Genomic DNA, 21,105 nt, shown 5'->3' with positions numbered 1-21,105 from the left:
TTTGAAGACTCTCATTTCTTATTATTAGAAAACAAAAGTTAGGGCTGGGGATTTAGCTCAGTGGTTTCGCTGCCTGCTGTGCAAGCGCAAGGACCTAAGTTCGATCCTCAGTACCGAAAGAAAGAAAGAAAGAAAGAAAGAAAGAAAGAAAGAAAGAAAGAAAGAAAGAAAGAAAATAAAAGTTCACATAATTTTGGAAATGGGCTATAGAATACTTCCTTCCCTAGGGCAAAATTGTGTCACTGATTTCTGTTGAATACAGATGTTTCTTTTCAGAGGTCAGTAGACTTCCATACTTTACCTGAAACAATATTAGTCACCATCTGTGACATGACAACTCAGGGACAGGTTCATATTGACAGGCATAATGGGCAGAATCAACTGTACTTTTTAAATTACAATTTTATAATTATATTTCTAATATATACTTGCCTGTGATGCATTATTACATTCATAAGTTAAAGGTCTTTGAGAAATGTCTCTAATAGATGTTAAAGGTCCTTATATCTTAATTGTAGTGGTCAAATTTGTTCACAAGCAAAAAGCATATGAATAAAATGGAGCCAGGTGTGGTGGTGCATTCCAGTAATCCCAGCACTAGGGAGGCCAAGGCAAGAGAATTGCCATGAGCTGTATGCCAGCCCATGCTACCTAGTGAATTCAAGGCCAGCCTGAACTACATACCAAGACCCTGTCTCAAAACACTGAAAAATATATACCTACCTAATTATCATTCCAAAGAACTGATTAGCCAGTTTATTATATTTGGGTCTTATTTTCCTTATTTGTAAAATGAAAGGGTTTGATTTAATGATGGATGATTAGTGTTTTTTATAGTTTAACATTTTGTGGCTTTAAATGGAAAAAATGTAGCATACTTAGCCTGTGATGATAAAATTACTTCATATGTAGTTGAGAACATGCTTTAATTCTAAAATTGACTCCTTGAGAGTTTTTATGGAACAGTCTATTTTGGAAGGAAGCAAAAAACTAAGCTCCAGAAATGGCTTGTTATCCGTGAATTTGATTATATATTATGCTATGAAGTTTCTATTTGATGCACTAGGCAATAAGAAGTTACTGGAGGTTTTAGAGGGTGAAGCAATATGTCAAAAAACTGTCATTTGGAGTAAACAAAACTTTGACCCCCTTTATAGAGAAATGTGAGAGGAAAAAGTAATCAGAGCTCGGGCATTACCTTGAGGTAAGAGGATCAGGGATGAAAGTGGCCGCTCTCAAAATTACTTAGGATGAGTGAAATCCAAAAGACATTGAAAATAGTGATTGCTGAGATTTAGTGTTCATTAAATATGGGGAACATCAAAGAAATAAAAGTGATAATTCTAAAGTTGTAAACCTGCAGAACCAGAGAAATAATGGTATTTAATTAATGAAAATGAAAACAGAAATGTTGAGACGGTGGAAGAAAACATGAAGAAGATTGGTAGCAGGCCAACGACCAAATTCTGGAGATACGCTTGGCTAAAGAATATTAAAAAAATGGAAACAATGAACAAAAATTCCCTGAAGAGAAAATAAACAAGCAACAGAGGCAGTGTGATGGTAGCAGAGAGGAATTCTGTGAAGTCAGTTCTCACCTGCAGGCTGGGAAGAGTCAAGGGGAAAAGAGCAGAGTGAATGAAGTGTGGGTAATCTGGGGACTAAAAAATAAAGAAAACAACACATTAGCATTTGAGCGGAACTTTACAACTGACAGAATACTTTCGTGGGAATTATCTTACTTTATCCTCATGTCAATATCCCTGAGAGGAAGACAGAACTATTTTTTATCAGTTTCATAAATCAGAAACAAAGAGGCTTAGAATGTTTCTAGGGATGTACAGTAGCAGGACTTGAATCTGACTGTGGGCTGCTGACCCCTAGCCTAACTTTCTCTTCCAGATGGATACTAAGAATATGCTGGAAAGTGTAAGGAAACGCACGAGACAGAGGAGGTTGTGGAGGGACTGTAAGTGTCTTTCTCTGATGCTCACTCCAGCAGTGTAAAGGCAGGAGGAGAGGGGGGAAACCTCTGTCTCCTTTACACATTCAGAATCAGCACATGGGGTCCCCCGGGGACACTGAGAATGACTAACTCCTGTCATTAAAAAAAAAACAGTTTGCATACTCTGTTTAGAATGTGGTAACTAGTCTAAATAAATACCTTATTGTGTCATTAAAATACGTTTTGAATTTTGTATATTCAAAATGTGGCTCCTCTTAACATATATAAATGCTTTCCACATTTACAACTCAATTTAAATTCAGAGCAATATTAACCTGACGTGTAAGCCATAAGCCTGAAATGAATTTTTCATGATCTGAAATTATTAATTAAATAGAAGGAATTCCCAGTATTGTGAGGGATTTATTATCTGACTTAGTCACCCAGCATAGATCATTTAAAAAGGAAATGGACGAAGTCCCCATTATCTTCTGGCCTCTTTCCTAAAAATTAATGTTAATAGGGCCAGGGACTTAGCTCAGTGGCACTGCGACTGCCTCTCAAGCACAATGTCCTGAGCTCGGTCCCTGATACAAAAAAAAAATTAATGTTAATAGAAAAACAGTAATATTTTTAAGCAAAAAGAAATAGTTATATATATCCTTTCCTAAATTTTCTTAAATTTATATGTTATTTTTAAAGTTGGTATATGCCAGCTAAAGGACACAAGCATGTGATTTTTCCTTTCCTTTGAAATAAAGAATAACTCTTTAGCTAATTTCTTCGGTACTGTTTTGTAATTTTTGTCTTTTACTACTGCCTGACTTTAGTTTCTATGAGAACAGGGTCAATCAGAAAGTACCTGGGACTTTTTTAAGATGTTAAGCCCAGGATTTTTAATTTGAGTTTGGGCATTTATTGTTTTTTGGGAGGCATTCAAATTTTAATTTCTAATAGATAGACAGCATTAGCAGTACAACTACATGAGCTTTATCCATCTTCATGGTCAGGCCACCACCCACTGAGCATGGTAGTGTACTGGGTCCATTCCACTGAGCCCACACTCCCCAAGGGGGACAGGATCTCCTTGGGAAACATTTCTGAGACTCTCTTTCCATCTGTACCCAACAGAGCCATTGTGTTCTCCATGGCCAGCTTCCTCCCACGGTGAACCGAGTTATTGTTGGCCCTGGGTGTCATGTAGTGGACCTTCAGGTTGCCTTTGGTGGTAAATACTCCCCTGAATATGTTACACATGAAAGGCTTCTCTCCAGTTTGTATCCACCTGTGAATCTGAAGGGCACTGCCAGACAAGAGGTTCATCCCACACTGTGTGCAGCTGTGTTGCTTGTCTTGTCAGAGTGGCTGGGCCGCTAACAGAGGTGTCACACCTGCAGACATGGTGGAGGGTTCAACAGATGTGCCGGGAACTTCAACTTTGACATAGGTGGGCTGTGCTTGGATAAACATTGATGGGACCCTACTCTGACCTCCTAGCTCAGTGTGGCTGGCCTTGGAGCTCTCAGCTTTGATCCCAGTATTGGATGGGGATCTTGACTTGGTGCATTCTGCTTGGCTATTGGCTAGGGGCAGCGCCTGGAAAGACATGGTTTCCATGGTATCTGGGCTTTGGCTGTCATACCCCTGGTTGTTGCCTATAAGTGAGGATGAGTTGTTGGGCAGGCTGTCACTCTCTACTGAGCCTTTTCCTCAGCTTCTCTGGCACTACAGGCCCAAAGGGCAGGACCCACTTACCCTGCGGCATTTTGGGAAGACATCATGGTAAATCCTAGAATGGGCTATGCCACATGGGTGCTGGGAAACAGTGCAGACACCTTTGAGGAGCTACTGGGGGCATCTTGGGAGCTGATTTCAGGTACACCAATGCTTTTGACAACAGTCATCGCAGATGGCACCTGCACTGCAGTTCTCATTGACCATCATGGGCTCAGGACCCATAAAGTAACAGGGATTCTCCAGTAGGGGTGTGTTGGGAATCTGGCCACCCATGTCCGTATGAATATATGGCATCAGCATGACTGCACTGGTGAACTTCTGGCAGACAGGGTACAAATGCTGCATCTTCATGGACATGTTGGCTCAGCGGACCTCGAGCTGCGTCTTCAAGTTGCCTTTGGTGGAAAAGTCTCGGCCACAGATCATACACTGGAACAACCTTTCCCAAGTGTGGGTGCAGTAATGTATATTGAGGGAGTTGTGGCAGCTTAAAACTCAGCGGCAAATGATATATTCAGTGGTGGCCTTGTTGATGTTCTCCTTGAGCTGCTGCAATTTTAGGGTATCTGACCTTGGCTCGGGGGTCCTACTCCCCAGGAGGGAACCAACCATTGTGGGATTACGGTTTGGCCCCAATCCAGGTAGTGTGGGTCAACCTTCACTTTCTGCAGAAGGCGCAGGCAGCAGATTGCTGGGCAGTGGGCCACCTGTGAGGTCCTTGTGGTTGGTCCCTGAGGGGATATTTTGAGGTGGCCCTACAGGAGGGGTCCCTGTTACAAGGACACATCCTCTGTCTATAGAGAGACTGGGTTCATCAATGGTGGCAAGGACATAGAGGGCACAGAGGGCACTATTGCCTGCCTCCACTTTGTCCCGGAATTTAGCAAACAGCTAGGAAAGAGTCTGTGAAAGTGCACCTCGAGGCTGCCCTTGGTGGTGAAGTGATGGGACTGCACACAGAGCACAGGAAGGATCTCTCTTCAGTATGGAACAGAGGTGGATCTGCAAGGACCTTGTAGAAGCCTGCCTCTTTCCATTTCTTGGATGAATCTAGCACCACAGTGAGAAAGGGCTCTGGAGGACCACCGAGCTGGTGGCTGAGGTAGCCAAGCACGGGGGAGGCCAGACTTGACATTTGGGAGCACCCAAGTGTCTGGCTTCAGGGCAAAGCACGTCAGCCCTGGGAACTGGGACCCAGTGGTGGCAGGGATGTTGGCGTGAGCTAGATTGACTTGTTTCAACACATCCAGGGACCTTTAGGTGAGCAAGGCCACCGAGGCAGACACTTGTTGGGACATGTGGCTGCCTAAGGTCTTCAGGGTATCAGTCCCTGCCACACCTGAGTTGGGGCACGCGCAGCCCCCATGTTCACCTGGCTGAGAATCTGTTAGCTGGATCTGCTGCAGGACCCATGGGGTGCTGTTGGCTCCAGGCCCAGGCACAGGGGGCTGTGGGGGGCGTCCGGACTCTAGTGGCTCCCTGGAGCCCCTGCAGAGGCACATTAGTGTTGGTCGCTTTGCCTTTGGGTAAATACCTTCGGTCCTGCGGTGTGAGTGGCAGAGCTGTCCGTCTTCAAGTGCACGACAGACTGCGCTTGGCTCCTCCCAGCCAGCTGGCCTGCTCTCCCTGTGGCTGGCCTCCCTGGCTGGCACGCGGTGGCAGGTGGCTCCACACAGCTCTGGAGAAGGCCCCAGGAGGCACTGGCCCCTCACTGTGGTCCAGGACGAGGACAGGTGGCAGTCTGTGAAGACCTCAGCACATCCCTTCTTGCAGACCTGCATCGCTTCCTGACGATGTCGCTCTGCAGTGGGACAAAGCCATTCCTTGGGTGTCCCTGGGGCAACACCCGCAAACCACGGCGGTCCAAGGAGCCAGACTCTGGGGGAGCACGGTTATTTGTTCTCTCCGCCCGGCACTTGCTGTTTAATCATTTAACCTTTATCTTTGCTTAGCTGGTAATGATTTCATGATGTTTGCATATTCAGAGATTTATTAAAAGTTTGGAGCAAAGAGCTTTAGGATCATTTAAAATGTTCATACTGTGCATGTTTGAAAGAAATCGAATATTTTTGGGCGTACTGTTCTTGACAAATAAGAAAATTTAAGATACATGAATTATTCCAGTTAAGTATATCAAAGTTAGTTAAAATTTTCTTAGCTGAAAATGTGAGCCTTTGAAATCAGCACATTTTGAGTAGGAGGAATGATGTTGGTCTTTGATTTGGAGCAGTGAATAATTAAAAGTCTGGAGAGGTCAGATAGAAAATGATGGAACTGAAAATCCTCCTCATCGGTTTAAAAAAATAAAAAGGTCTTGAATAAATCTGTCCTCTCCAATACATCTTTTATAATTGTAAGAACAAGTATGACAAATGGAATGGAATGTATATCATAGGATTTACTTTAAAAAATAACTTCATGACCACGTCACATTAGTGATATAAATAGAAAAAAAACTCAACTTATAAAACAGCTTTCGTGTTTCTGTTAGATGAGCATATGATCAAGGAATTAAGTCAGGAACTATCAACAAGAGAGGATGTTATGGGGCCAGGGATGTGGCTCAGTGGCACTGTGCCTGCCTGGCAAATGCAAGGTCCTGAGTTCAATTCCTAGTACCACAAAAAAAAAAGAAGAAGAGAGAATGTTGTGAATTTTGTGGTATGTACTTGAGTGTCATAATGATAAGTAGATTTTGTACATTTACTGGAAAGGTAGTAGGGCTATTACATAGCCTGTATTATACTAGGCAGTCTTGCAAAATAAATTTCCCCATGCTACTGCCTGCCCTTGAGTCTTCATGGCTATCCAAAGTACTACTTGCGTGTTCATATAGGTGAAAACTTTATAATTATCTGAGCAAGTCAAGTATGCTATTTTTGTGGTCTTATTATATAACTAAATATACAAATTCCTATTCCAATTCCCCACGCTGCAATAGTCTTCATTTTTCTGTCCTACTTGAGGTAGTTTTTTTGTTTTTGTTTTTTTGATACTGGGGATCGAACTCAGGACCTTGCACTTCCGAGGCAGGTAGTGGCACCACTGAGCTAAATCCCCAGCCCAATTTGAGGTCGTTTCTGATTTTAAATCCAATTTAACATTATAAGTAGAGTAGTACCTTGGTTCATGAACTCAATTCTCTCTATGATTCTGGTCACAAACTGAACTGGACAAGAACTGAATCAAATTTCTCCATAAGGTCAACATTGAACCTAAACATTGAATTTGATTCAGTTCTTGTCCAACTCAGTTTGCAACCAAAATCATGGAAAGAATTAAGTTCATGAACTGAGGTACTATTGTATAGCCTAGTATCTGATTTCTTCTTTATGCCTTCTAATATAATCAAAATCATTTATAAATTAATTTTTAATTTTGAGACATGATCTTGCTAAATGGTTAAGTTATCCAAGCTGAGCTTGAATTTGTGATCCTCCTTGCCTGAACTCCCCGAGTGCTGGGTTTACAGACACACACCACCATGCCTGGCTCCAAATCTAATTTTTCATCTGTGCTTGTGTTCTTATTTTTCCCATTCCTTTGGGTCCTCTGCTTTAGCAGCTATTCATTTTCAAACTTATTTTCATTACCAGTCTCTTATCACAGGCTCAAATCACATGCAAGTCTCTCCAATTCTACATGGGAAAATAACTCACTATGATTTGCTAGTCAAATTTCTTGAAATAATGATCTATAGTGGTACCTCGGTTCATGAACTTAATTCTTTCCATGATTCTGGTTGCAGAATCTGTTCCATGATTATGGTTGCAACCGAATTTCAAGCATATACTATGCAACCAGAATCATGGATCAAATTTAGCAACCAGAATTGTAGAAAGAACTAAGTTCATGAACCAAGGCACAACTGTATTTTACTACCTCTGTTTTCTTTTTACTGACCATTCAACTCACTTAAGACTGGCCCTTTGCCATGCTATTGAAATTTCTACCAACGTGTCACCAATAAATTTACTAGATCCTAATCCATGGCTTATTTTGCTCAAAACCTTACTTGACCACTCAGGGGCATCAAACATTGTTGGCACTTTCTCCTTAGAAGTCTGCCTATCCTTAACTTCTATGACTTCACACTGCCCTACTTTCTCTTTATTTCTCCAATTGTCTCTTCTCAGTTGCTTCCATGGTTCCTTCTTAAACTTCATTTAAGAGGGATCCTGAATGTTGGAGAGAATTTTAATGGAGAAGAGACAGTGTTTCCACCTCTTCCTGCAACTCTTCTCCAAGGGAAAACTGGGAAAAAGGATAGGGAAGACCAAATGAACGTGCTCTTTGCTTTTGAGGGTGTAGGCATGGCTGTGAGGAGGTGTTTGGTAAGGTTTCAAGGAGAGTGGTTAACTAGCTAGGGTTGTGCTAGATCAGTGGCGGCAAACCTACAGCATGTGTGCCACAGCAGGCTGCTTGTATCTGAAAGCTCTAAGAGGTTCACCATCACTGTTCTAGATAAAGTCTCAGCACAAAATTGATGCAGCAGAATATGAAAATTGATTCCAGGTGGATGTGCTGGCCCAAATATTCCCAGCTGCTTGGGAGGCTGGGGCAGAAGGATTGGAAGTTCAAGGCCAGCCTGGACAACTTAGCAAGACCTTGCTTCAAACTAAAAAGTGACTGACAATGTAACTTGGTGGTAGAGCACTAGTAAGCGCTAGGCCCTGTGCTCAATTCCTGGTACTGTGGGAGAAGGGTGAGATTTTTTTTAAAAATTGATTTCTGTAATATAATACATATTTTCAGTTTCAAACTTGACTGCTTCAGAAATCTTTCATTGTTTAAGTTCATTCCTGAATTTAAAAAAATAATGCTATGTATTCTATATTTTATTTTATCTTTTCCATACTTATATTCATTTAGCAAATATTTACTGGTATCTTTATATATGGAACATTGTTCTTTGCTCTTGACAATAATAAAGAAAATAAGGACCCTGCCCTGTGCATAAATATATTATGTAATTATGTTAGAAGATAATATGTCTGACAAAAAGGAGAAAAATTGAAGGCAGATCCAGGGAATCAGGAAGGTGGAGGATGAAAGGTGGGCTGAAGGTGGCATTGAGGAGCAGAGTAGCTCTCCTTAAGGAGATGCCCTTTAAGGAAAGGCTGGAAGGAGAGAGGGAGTTCTGGACATGTGGAGGAAGGGGCTCTCAGAGGAAGCAGTTGGAGCCGGGCTTGTTTGAGGATGAACAAAGAAGCAGGTGTTCCTGAAACAGAGAAGGGAGAGTAGAGGAAATGAGGTCCAAAGGCAACTGGCCAGATTGTGCAGGGCCTTCCAAACCCATGTCCTCTGCTTTGGGGAAGTGGAGAACTGGCCCGATAGTATGAGCAAAACAGCACCGTGATCTGACTTAGCATTTGAAAGGGTGGCCCTAGTGGATGAAATGCAGCGCAAGAGCTGATACATAAAAGAGAAATAGAGAAGTCTGAAACCTTATTGATAGAGTAAACCATCAAACCACAGAGATGAACAAAAGAGGAAGGAAAGAAGAAAGGATATTTAAAACAATTAGAAAAAATTAACAAAGTGACAGGAGTGGCTTTAGTATCAATAGTCGACTTGAATGTAAATGGATGAAAATTTTCAGTTAAAAGATACAGATTGGCTGAATAGATTTGTTTTTTTTAAAAAAAAAGACCCAACAATATACTGCCCACAACAAACTTATTTCACCAGTAAAGAACAAAATGAAAGTGTAGAAAAATATATTCTGTATTTACTATTCTGTAATTTTACATGACAATATAGCTATTTGAAAGAAAATAATGCATGCCTAAACTTCAATTCTTTCAATTTTATAATTTTATATACCTACATCAATATATTCTTGTATGTTTTTCCTTCACTTATTTTAACCTGTTTTTCACTGCATCTCTACAATATAAAAACAGACAATTTATTTGATTCTTTTCTAGGGGAAAAGTTTATATGTTGTGAACCTAGTGCTGAGAATCACATGCTTCTTTCCTCTGTGAATTTGATTAAAACTATTTTCTTTTCAAAAAACAAAACAAAACTCCAGTGCCAAGGCTGACTCTCCAGAATTCCAGAATATCTGTTTGATTCTGTGACAAATTCAGCCATCCTCATGCTATACAGGATGTCAACCGCTATTTCACCTGAATTTTATTATGACAATTAGACTTTCACATACCATTTTGGGCACAAATAGCACTATCCCTCTCTTTTAATAAATGATTTGAATGAGTTTCAAAAATTGGACCTTTCCCTAATAGCTCAGTCTACACTTATTTCCAGACTGCTCCAGGAGGTAGTTCCAACAGTCCCACTAATTTAAATGTGTATGGATTTTCTTTAAATCTTTTTAAAGATTTAAAGCCTGGTTAACTGATCCTTAACATGTATGTTTGTGTGAGCTTTCATTTGGGTGAGTAGGATCAATTTTAAAATAAAAGAGTGAATCAGAAAACTGCTTTTACCAAAAGAAAAAGAAAATTATAGTCCTTGGAATTAGAGCACACAAAAAGTTAGAGCTGCTAATTCTGAGTGATCTTCCCTGATGATTATAAATATGACAATAAAGCAATGCCAAGCCATTGTTTCCATGTTCTGCCATTAAAAATAAATGGTTCTTATTCTTTTGGCTTCCTGAAGACTAATGAAAGGAAACATGAAGCAAAAATATGCAGGAAGGTTTCCTTTGGTTTTCAAGTTTCTTCTGTATTTGTGGTAATTGAATGTAATTAAGAACATATGTGGGCCAAGGATTTATCTTTTTTTTTCGTACTGAGGATCAAACTCAGGACCAAAAAAAAAAAAAAAGAACATGTATGAAGTGTAAGGACTGAGATCTTCTTTGAGTCATTAACCAGCAGGAGACTTGGAAAAATAAAATTCATACAACTCTTACATTTTGAAAATCAGAGTTCATGGAGAGAACATAAGTATGCTGTCATTAGTTGTGTCAAATTTTAGTATTTTAAAGGTTGAATTATTAGATCATGGCCCTTGGACACCACTTTCTTTATCTAGGTACTATGAGTAATCAAATGTGGGAAGCTAAATAAATGTACTAATAAGGAGAAGCCCATAATTATGTGTAGGATTGGATTAGTAGTATTGTACATAAGAAAAATAATACAAGAAATATCTTATTCTTCTAAATTTTGCAAAATAGTCACATGTTTCTAGGCCCTCCCCTCTACCAGGGCCTTGTGCAGTGTGATGCTTATGCTAAGACTGGCCCTGAGCTTAAGTTTCATTAAATCCATAGTCAATCTGTCTCCCTTATGTGCCTATTCATTATATTTTATAAATATTCTTATTCATCAAAAGATTGAAAACACTGAGAAATATAAAGATAACCTCATCACTGGATATACATTTAACAGATTCATGATGTTAGAGAATCCTTTTGACATTTATGGTAATTCTCACAAAATATAGTTTGTAATTGCTTTCAAAAAAGTGAAAATATCTGAAGCATTAACCAGTTATTTTAGTTAGTGATTCCTGAAATTTACTCATTCATGCAGAGAAGTGAAACTTCAAACATATAAAAAAGTTTGAAAGAATACTAAAGATCCATGTTAGATGGGAGGGGTGAAGAAAGTTTAGTGGATGGCAGTGTTACCTTCTAATGCGTGTTGCTTAAATGGTTTTATAAATGGCACATAATTGTGAAATAACCGTTCCCTATTCCTGATCTGAAGAGGACCTGAAAAATCAGTGCGAGTCTGCTTTTAGGACATTTTGTGTAAACATTTCCACATTCTCACAGAATTTTAGGACCAGAATTATTGATTCAGACCCAGAGTTCAAAACTATGGTTCTGAATTCCGTTTTAGGAAATTTTCTCAGAGCTCATCAGACTCCGGAGAAGCGAAGTACAATATTTGATCTCAAAACTGATTTATGTGCCAGGGATTTAGCTCAGTGGTGCCACCGCCTGCCTCGCAAGTGCAAGGTCCCGAGTATGATCCCCGGTGCCAAAAAAACACAACATTTATTTATGTAACAATTATATTAGTAAATTAATTTTTTACTGAGAAGTACAGCTACCAAATGCTGATGATGGTTCTGGACTTTTAGTTTTTTATAACCATATCAAGGTCCAAGAGTCAGGTCACTACAATTTGAGGGGATAAAGGGCAATGAATACAGATCTCAAATTTCCCCTGAAGAGATGTGCTTGCGATTCAGCCCAGACCACCTGTGTCATTGGTGAGGAGGACACTCAGGCTTGTTATTCTTTATCTTTTACCGTCCCCTCATGTGCCTATGTTGATATTTGACATTTTAATAATTTCCTATTTTACTCAAATAAAGTTTTAGGGCCATTTCTTCCTGTGACCTTAATCTTACAGAGCACCAATTAGAACACAGAATGGTCAACAATTGTGGCTCCCATTAAGTCTATGATTCTTTTTTTTTTTGGTACCGGGGATCGAACTTGGATCCTTCTGCTTGCGAGTCAGGCAGTGGAACCACTGTGCTAAATCCCTGGCCCAAGTCTATGATTCTTATTAGCATCACTTTCAGAAGATGAAATTTCTTCATCTCATCTTAAGTCTATTGGATTTGACTGCTGCCGTCTATCCAGAATCTATAGATAATGTCACTGGTGAGAAAATTGTGTTTGGCTGAGATTTTTCATGTGGGGACTATCAAAGAAAGACTGCAAAATCCTGAAATAACTTCTTTCATGTCCTGATGGCTAATCCCTGGTAAGAATCAGTCACCGATGGCTTTCCTATGCCAGGGACTACCATTAGACATTTGAAGATGTACCAAATAATATTCTTCTGAAAATTTTAAGAATTTAATTTACTTTAAGAAATAAACATATTTACTTCATTTCTTTCTAATGTCACTTGAAAATTTTAATAGTCCAGTTTTTCAGGGCAGTGGAATGTTGTGAAAGTTTTTGGAATTTACTAATGCATATAAGGTGAATGAAATCAATCTATCTATGTATCTATCTATCATTGTCTATCTGTGTGGTATTGGGAATTGAGCCCAGAGCCTTCACACTGAACTACATTTCTATCCCTTTTCATTTTATATGTTGAGACAGGGTCTCCCTAAATTCTTAAATTACCCAGATTATGGTGGAACATGTGATCCTCCTGCCTCAGGCTCTCAGAGTGCTGGGATTGCAGGCGTACACTTGGCTGAAAACAACTTTATACTCATTCCTGAAACACCAGCAGTCCCTGTTGTACTCAAGTTGGTAAAGATCCAAAAAAGGGGGTATGTGTACAACTTTTATGCAGAATATACTAAATACACATGCTTTATTTAAATGACCCTGTTCACCATACATAGCTGTTAGCACTGGTTCTGTTAAATGGTGAGCTGTTATATACTCTCTGAATATCTTTGGAACCATGAAGCTTGAAAATGGATGTGAGGCCTTTCACAGTGACTGGTAGCATGGTATTAGGTGCTGTTTTCTCACAATACTGTAGACTGATTTGAGAGCGAGACAACAGGGGACTGTAACGGCACTGGATACACATCCTGGTTTCCTGGCTCTTTAAAGTATGGTGACATTGAGCAACATAATTAATCTCTCTCAATTGTCACATCTCCCACATGAAGATGATAACACAGTATAGTCATGTCTTAGTTGGATGTTAGGTTCTTAAGGGTAAAATTCATTCATAGTCAGTATCATCCTTTCATTCTTTAGTGCTTTGTTGACTTACTAGGGCATTAGCCATGACAAGTGCATCTTCTATTCTCCTTTCCCTTTAGTGTGGCTTCCCTTTCTCTGACAGTATTAATATTTCTCTAACAGTATTAATATTTCTCTAACAATATCAATACTTCATTAACCAGAAGGTCCAGAATATCTAGTTTGAGAGATTAGAAGGACGTCTGTCTATTAGTTTCTCTAGTTCTTCTCTACTTTCTAGATCTAGAATGGCTGAATGATTATGAAAGAGGTTAATATATTATCTACCGTCTAATTCCTACCTAACTGGTAACTTCTATCCCATATAAATAGTTACTTATATTTATAAATAGTTATAATAAATTCTCAGTGTGGTTATTTTGTTACTTCTAATCCTGTGCAACTTTTTATATTTGTGAGCAAAATAATTATATATCAGTGACAGTCAAAAGCACTTGGTTATTTATATTTATTGCTTAAAATATACAAAATAACTTATGCCCATATTTTTTTTTGCTACATCCCAGCTCTTTGTTGTTTTATTTCATTTTATGTTTTTGAGAGACAGGGTCTCACTAAATCACTTAAATTGCCCAAGCTGGGTTTGAACCTGTGGTCACCCTGCTTCAGCCTCCCAGAGTGCAGGAGTTACAAGCATACATCACCACCCTCAGCTGTGTCCATAGTTTTTATACATGACATTGTAAGTACTGTATTTTAAGATAAAAATCTCTGTAACACTTTGAGTTTCCCAATCATGTTATCAATTAAAAGTATTAATTTAAACAATATTTAATAGTAATTTAAAAATTGTTGTGGTGTAAAATAAGTATTTATTCTTAACCAAATCAGATTATATTAGATAAGTAATGGAAAAATATGAGAACTTTTATTTTTGGAGTTGAGGGTAAAGAAACAGAAAGGTTTTATTTGACGAGAAATTATTTCACTTGGAGTCATTAGCAGTTATAGAAATAATCATCTGTTCACTTCATTTTATGAACTTCTGCCAGTGATTTTGGAATATATCTGTAACTATTAAAGATGTTTTGTACCTAATTTTAAAACAATTGTTGATCTCAACATTAGGCCTGCATGGCAATCCTTTTGTTTATTTTCCTATTTAGTTTTTTCTGGAAAAGTGAAGAAAAAATTGCTCCGAGAAAGCAGCCAACAGAGGCCATTCGTAACATCTGTTAGTGAAATGTTGATATAAAATCCAACACTTTGTTTTCACAAAAAGAGTTATTCAGTACAAGTTTTTAAAAAGTGAATTTTAAGACTAGAAAGAAAGTAGAAGTCTTACAATAAATAGATATTTTTTAATATTAAGATTCAGAATTTTCTATTTAAATAAGTTCTACACAAGTGACCATACATTCTAAATATCTTTACTTAATTTATAAGCAAACCCTTAAATAGAATTAGAGGAAGCAAGAAGAAGAGGTGCTTAGAATCACAGAAATAAACTTATAGGCATCAAGAAATATTACCTGTTCATTAATTTATTAAAATGAATCCCTTTCAATGCTGGGTATATATCCAAAACAAATTAAATCAGCATGTCAAGGAGACATCTGCATTCCCACATTTACTGTAGCACCATTTACAATAGTCAAGAAATGCAAACAACCCAAGTGTCCGTCAACTGAAGATAAAGAAAATATGGAACATATACACAACAGAATAGTATTCAGCCATAAAAAGCGAACTCTCATTTGTGATAACATGGATGGAACTGGAGGACATTGTTACAAGTGACATTAGTCAGGCACAGAAAGACAAATAACATCTGATCTCACTCATATGTGGAATCTAAAAAAGTTGTTCTTGTGACAAACAGCAGAGGAATGAGACCACCCGAGCAGGCTAGCGGAAGGCAACCAGGCACAGACTTTATTCACCTGGGTGCAGGTCAACAGAAGGCCATCACTGACAAACAAACAAACAAAAAGCAGGGAGCTTTATAGGGGATTGGGGAAGGGGTCTGGCACATCTGTAGTCTGGCACATACAGGGGTTGGAGCAAATATCTGTGGTCAGTGTCCACGCAACAGTCAAGGCAGTATGGAAGTTATCAGGTGACTTGGTGCCAGGAAGATGTCTTCTGTACTTTGTAAACTTATCTGTCTTCTGTAACATCTTGTTCTGTGTTCTATCTGCTTGGAGACAGCACAACCTGCATCTGGGCAGATACAGCACAGCCTGCTTCTGATCTTTAGTCACCCGAAAAAGGGGCATGTTTTTGCTGAGGGCTGCGCTTCCTTGCATCTGCTAAAACTGCAGCTTGGAATTAGACAATGTATCCATTAACCAGGTCATGGCCAGATCAAGCCTAGCAGTTCCCATGGAAGGTGAGACTAGAACGGTGGTCACCAGAGGCTGGCGAGAGCAGAGGAGGGGAAAGGAAAGGGAAAGGTTGCTTAATGGGTATGGAGATGCAGCTAGATAGGAGTAAGAAGTTCTGGTGTACAAACGCACAACATGGTGACTATAGATAAGAGTAATGTGCCAGGTATTTCAAAATGCCAGAAGAAAAGAATTTGGAAGTTGTCATCGTAAAGCAATGATACACATTTGAGGAGACAAATATGTTTAGCCTGAGTTAGACATTACACATATACATTGTATGGTACCCCACTAACATGTACTATTTTTATGTTTTTATATGTCAGATTAAAATAAGTAAATAAAAATATATTCAAAACCAAAAAAAAAAAACCACTCCTTTATAGCTTTGTCAATTCAAATTTTGTAGTGTCTGGGAAACCTTTTTTTTCTGTTCAAATATATGCTTGTCAAATTTATAAGGGAGTAAATACAATCTCTCAAATTCCATGTAGCTTTCCATAGCACTTCTAGTGATTTTTGAAGTATTTAAAGCATTTCTCAAAAGAAATTTTAGCAAGTGAAAAACTGGAATTGAGAAAGAGGGAAAAGATTTTCTCAATGATTCCTGAAACCTACCTCCTAAATTTTCTAATCTCAAATATACTAAAGTTTGGCTCAAATGAGGGAAAGAAATATTCTCAATAGGCAGCATGATGTTTGAAAAGTTCAAAGATATGATGATGTGGAGAGAACAAAGATTTTTCTCCCAACTGGTTTCCAGGGAACATGTCTTCATTGTTTTGTCTAAAATGTGTAAACTAAGTACTTCAAAATCACAAGAACTATCAGCTATAACTAGTACGTCTGTAATTGTACTCATCGACACATTATTATGGGGGAAACAGACTTTTTCCAAAGAGTCTTTTGAGAGTTTCACAGAATAATGTTTTGGAATCATAATTCTTGCAAAAATGTCTAGAGCTTTTGTCACTAAATTTAGGATAATATAAGAACATATAAAGTTCTATCATTTCCTCAATTCACTTCTGAAGATTCTGGCTTGGCCAACATAGTCTTAACCCTTCTTCTGCCCTCTGAAGATTCAGGCTGGGCCTTTGGATGCCACAAAAAATTAGAGGAAGAGGGCAGAAGGTGGGAAAGAAAGATATTAGGGGGAAGAGGGTAGGAGGTTTCAGTAATGCATTGAAGAAGATAAAAAGAACAGCTGGCATATGACTGAATTGTATGGAAAATGGGGAAAAGTTTATTGAAAGAGATTCCTTGGACCCCTTTCATGGTTCTTGAAATATAGAAACAAAAGAATTATTTCTAAATTACTGGTTTTTGGCCCTGACTCCTCTGTAGGATGGGCCGCTGCTTTCCACAGACTTGTTTGCAGCTGTTACTAACAAAGATCAGTTCAGTCCTACATTGTTCACGTCAGCACCAGGGTTACCAGTTTCTCTAGCAAAGATGGGTGCAGTGTAGAGGTACAGAACCTGCGTGCTTAGACCAGGGAGATGGGCATGTGAGAACTACAGACTTTTGAGAGTTTTAATTTCACACTTTAGAGTTTCCGTCCTGCCTTGTAAGGAAGAGGAAAGGAACAAAGAAAACTTCTCCAGAGTAGCACATGTCCTCTAGGAATGATAAAGTCTAATTTGCACGTCGATGTACTATAGAAAAATAAGTTAAAGAAAATGCTGTCTCATATGAAATATTTTTTCTAGGAAATATAACAAAATATCTTTCTTAGTTATGACATTCTGACTCTATAGGAAGTTTCAAACTCCTTGAACTCCTTCTTTGCTTTCTTTTAGTCTATTGTTTTATTTCTATGACTGGTTCTTCAAACTAGCTTAATCAGAAGTGAGGAACAGGAGTGATTTCCATGCCCCACCCTCAGGGACCTTAATTTGCCAATGTCTAGAGATATTTGTAGATGTTGTGATTTGGGAGTGAGTGGTGCTACCAGCATGTAGACATAGAAACCAGGAATACTGCAAAATATTAATGCAGGCACAGAACAGCCTCCTAGCAGGAATGATTAAACCTCCAAGATCAACAGTATCAAGACTGAGAAACCGTGGTCTCCTTGCCTCTGAGATGCCCTAGTCACAGCCTCTTTGCTTCCGCCTTCCTGTTGCACTTCTGAGCCAGTCTGTTGCCTTCACTATAACCAATCTTTCAGCCTCTATTATATGCTTTGGATCAATGGACCATTCCACCTGGCATCTTTGCCCATCAGCTGCCCTTGCTCATAGTTCAGCTTGAGGGAAACTGAGTGTGGTGCCCAGTATAGCACAGTATCGAAATTGACCATGTGGGCTTTGGGTATAGTTTGGCTGAATTCAAACCCAGCTCCACCATTTATTATTTGTATAAATATATATTTTTATATTTTGTATAAAAAATGTGGATCAAAATGACACCCTGAAGGAGAGTTCTTGTAAGAGTTAAACAAGTTAATACTTTCAAAGCACTGGGGATGTTGCCTTATACCTAAGTGCTTTAAACATTAGCTATTATTGTTCCTTCTCAGTAGCCTGCCAAGATCTGCATTCTCCACCTCCCTTCTCCTCACTACCTCAGATCTGAGGAACAGGTATATTTTAGTCAAAATGGTTTGTCATAAATCTTAACCTAAGCCATAAATTTTCCCATTTCCCAGTGACCAGAGTTTTAAAATATGGCAAGGGTTTTGGCTGTCTAGATGCCCTCCTTGAGGAAAGAGTGCTTAGGAAGGTACAAGAGGACAATGTAAAAAAGGACAAATATTTCAAGACATTTTCCTGGATGACACATAATTCTCCATCCATAGATTAGAAACTGATAAGTGAATGGATGAGAGGATGGATACATCACGGGCGTGTGTATGTCTGTGTGCGTGGGTATGGATTTAATCTCAGAGGAGAAACTAGAGCTGAAGATACAGATTTATTACCTTTTGGAAAACAAATGGTAATTGAGTCAGTGTCTGGATAAAATACTATATAGAAAGGAACAGTTAAATCAGAAAAGCAGTTTCTGGATGGATGGATGGACGAACATATGGACAGACACCAATGTTGCATATTAAAGTGAATTAAGGATGTAAGTTCTTGTTTTCAGTAGGGCTGGTGAGAGTGTGTTATCTGTGGTGGGGCCAGAAAACATGCATTGGTTTTTCTTTGGGAAGTGCTTAAAGACCCAAGCCGTGATACATAAAACGGTAGTGACACACCAAGTTTGATTTTCCTATTTTGGTACTTTAAAACCTATGTGTTATGAAGTGCATAAACCTGTTCCCCAACTTAGGCTAGTTTTCCTGAATATTGCATCCCATACAAATATTTTAAGATAGACTCTTGTGCTATTTTAATGATCCTGTCTCTTTTAATCTTTCAGATCATAAGGCCTATTATGGATTATCTGCCCCCAAACGCCATCAAGTGGTCACAGCAATAGAGTACCAAGGTACAGTGTCCTATGATTTTTATGGGCTGCATTGTTTAAATACCTCATGAGAGTGACATATGTGAAACTATATTTCTGTTTGTTGGGATCTTCTGCCTCACCCCACATTATTCACATTAATTCTTTTGCCTGAAATCCTCTATGCTGATTCCATCTTGACAACTCTTTCTTCATATCAGTAGAAATTTTGGACAATCAATAAAAGACTAAATATACACCGGTCTCCTCTTATGTAAAGTATCTGCCATGAAGAAAATCTAATTTGTGAAACAGGGAGATAGAGATCTTAAAAAGTTTCTAGTTAGTTAAAGATGGTAAATAGAAATAATACCTCAACCCCACTCTAAGCATTTGAGGTGACATTAATGTATCCTAATTTGAACTGGCAGTTGTAGCACCTTAAAAATACTTTTAAGAAGGTTTGTTAATGAGTATAAACTTTAAGTTTTGTAAGCTGAAACAATTCTGGAAATTGTTAAATGCACAACAGTGTGAATATACTTAACATTATTTAAAAATGATTAAGATGATAAATTTTAGTTATATATATTTTGCCACAGTTAATAAAAGTAGCTGGGCACGGTGGCACATGCCTGTAATCTCAGCACTGGGGAGGCTGAGGCAGGAGGATCACCACAAGTTTGAGGCCAGCTTGGGCTACACAATGAGTTCAAGGCCAGCAAGATCCTGTCTCAAAAAACAGAAGCAACCAAAAAAATTATTGAAGGAAACTAATGAACAAAAAAGTAGTGCTTAAAGGCTCTTACGAGTTTACTTCAAATATTGACATCCTTTTCCAAAAGATCCTTTACTTAGACTACAATTAATAATACATAGTTACCAGGATAATTGTCATTCCTTAAATATAATGCTTATTTAGGCTGGAGATTGTAAATTTTTAATAACCAGGTCCCATGGCTGGGGATGGTGGCACACTCTGGGAGTCTGAGGCCAAAGTTCAAGCTCAGCCAGGACAAACAAACGTCTGAGTTTTCATCTTCAAATATGTTTTCAGTTCCCAGAGTTAGGCTAATAGGTTTGAAAGAAAGAGACAAAGATTAAAGAAGACTGATGCAGGGAATTAAACAAGTTAATATTCATACAGTTCTTACAGTTGGGCCTAGTACACAGTAAGTGCTACGTGTGTTCCTTAGGTAAATCTATGTTAAAATAAGAATGAGTCCATCACTCAAAAATGACAAATCACTGCATAATAAATCACTTAAATCATTATTTAGGTTAACTAGGTCCTTTGAAGTTCTGATAGTTTATATGATTTAGCTAATGAGACACATTCTATTGTGGGTTAGCTTTCAATGAGGAGAGGTGGGAAGAGGAGATTAACATTTGGGAGTAATTTGGACTGTGAAGTACTTAACGGGAGGATAAACAGGGCTGGGCCAGATCCCAGAAAGGAGCCTGGAAAGGCTAAAAGAATGAGCACAGTAGGAGAGGAAAATGGAACAGAATGTCCCTGAGGGACACAGGAAGTGAAGAACTTTCCTACTTTTCACTGGAGGTTCAGTAGCTGGGTCCGGCTGGGTGTACATCCCTCTGCACCGTCAGGTCTGAATTAGGATATCAAAATGATATTCTTTAGTCTCACATTACTTTAAAAACATATTGAGGTAAAATTCACATTACATAAAATCTATCATTTTAAAATGAACAATTTAGCGGCATTCAGTGTATTCACCACATTATGCAACCGGCACTTCTACCTACTTCCAGAACATTTCTACCACTCCAAAATGAAACCTTCTACCTAGTTACATTACTTTTAAACACGTTTTATTTTTAATGTAGAAAGTTCTCTGTAATTTATTGCAATCAAATCTTAGTCTCAGGGCTGGGGATATAGCTCAATAGTAGAGTACATGCTTAGCACGTTCAAGGACCTGGGTCTAATCCCCAGTCACTTCAAAAAAAAAGTTGGTCCCCCTCCAAAATAAGTGTTTGCTATTTTCTTGTTTAATCTCTCT

At 38.6% G+C, this 21,105-nt stretch overlaps 1 protein-coding gene and 1 pseudogene across 3 annotated transcripts in view; one reads left to right on the top strand and one right to left on the bottom strand.

Moving 5' to 3' along the window:
• Jam2 (junctional adhesion molecule 2) overlaps positions 1–21,105 on the top strand; it is a 75,111-nt gene that overhangs the window by 25,495 nt on the left and 28,511 nt on the right. For all 3 annotated transcript variants that reach the window (XM_004842221.3, XM_004842220.3, XM_087213592.1), the window contains exon 2: positions 19,055–19,123. In XM_004842221.3, coding sequence (XP_004842278.1) covers positions 19,055–19,123 — 69 coding nt within the window. The remainder of the gene's footprint in view (positions 1–19,054; positions 19,124–21,105) is intronic.
• LOC106009217 (sal-like protein 4 pseudogene) lies at positions 2,936–5,463 on the bottom strand (annotated as a pseudogene).

The sequence above is a fragment of the Heterocephalus glaber genome, unplaced genomic scaffold (genome assembly GCF_053883595.1).
Source record: "Heterocephalus glaber isolate CG9 unplaced genomic scaffold, H.glaber_assembly_v1.0 deba00000122, whole genome shotgun sequence".
NCBI classification, from domain to species: Eukaryota; Metazoa; Chordata; class Mammalia; order Rodentia; family Bathyergidae; genus Heterocephalus; species Heterocephalus glaber.
Note: the sequence above shows the minus strand (reverse complement) of the source record. Positions and strands in the feature narration are given on the sequence as shown.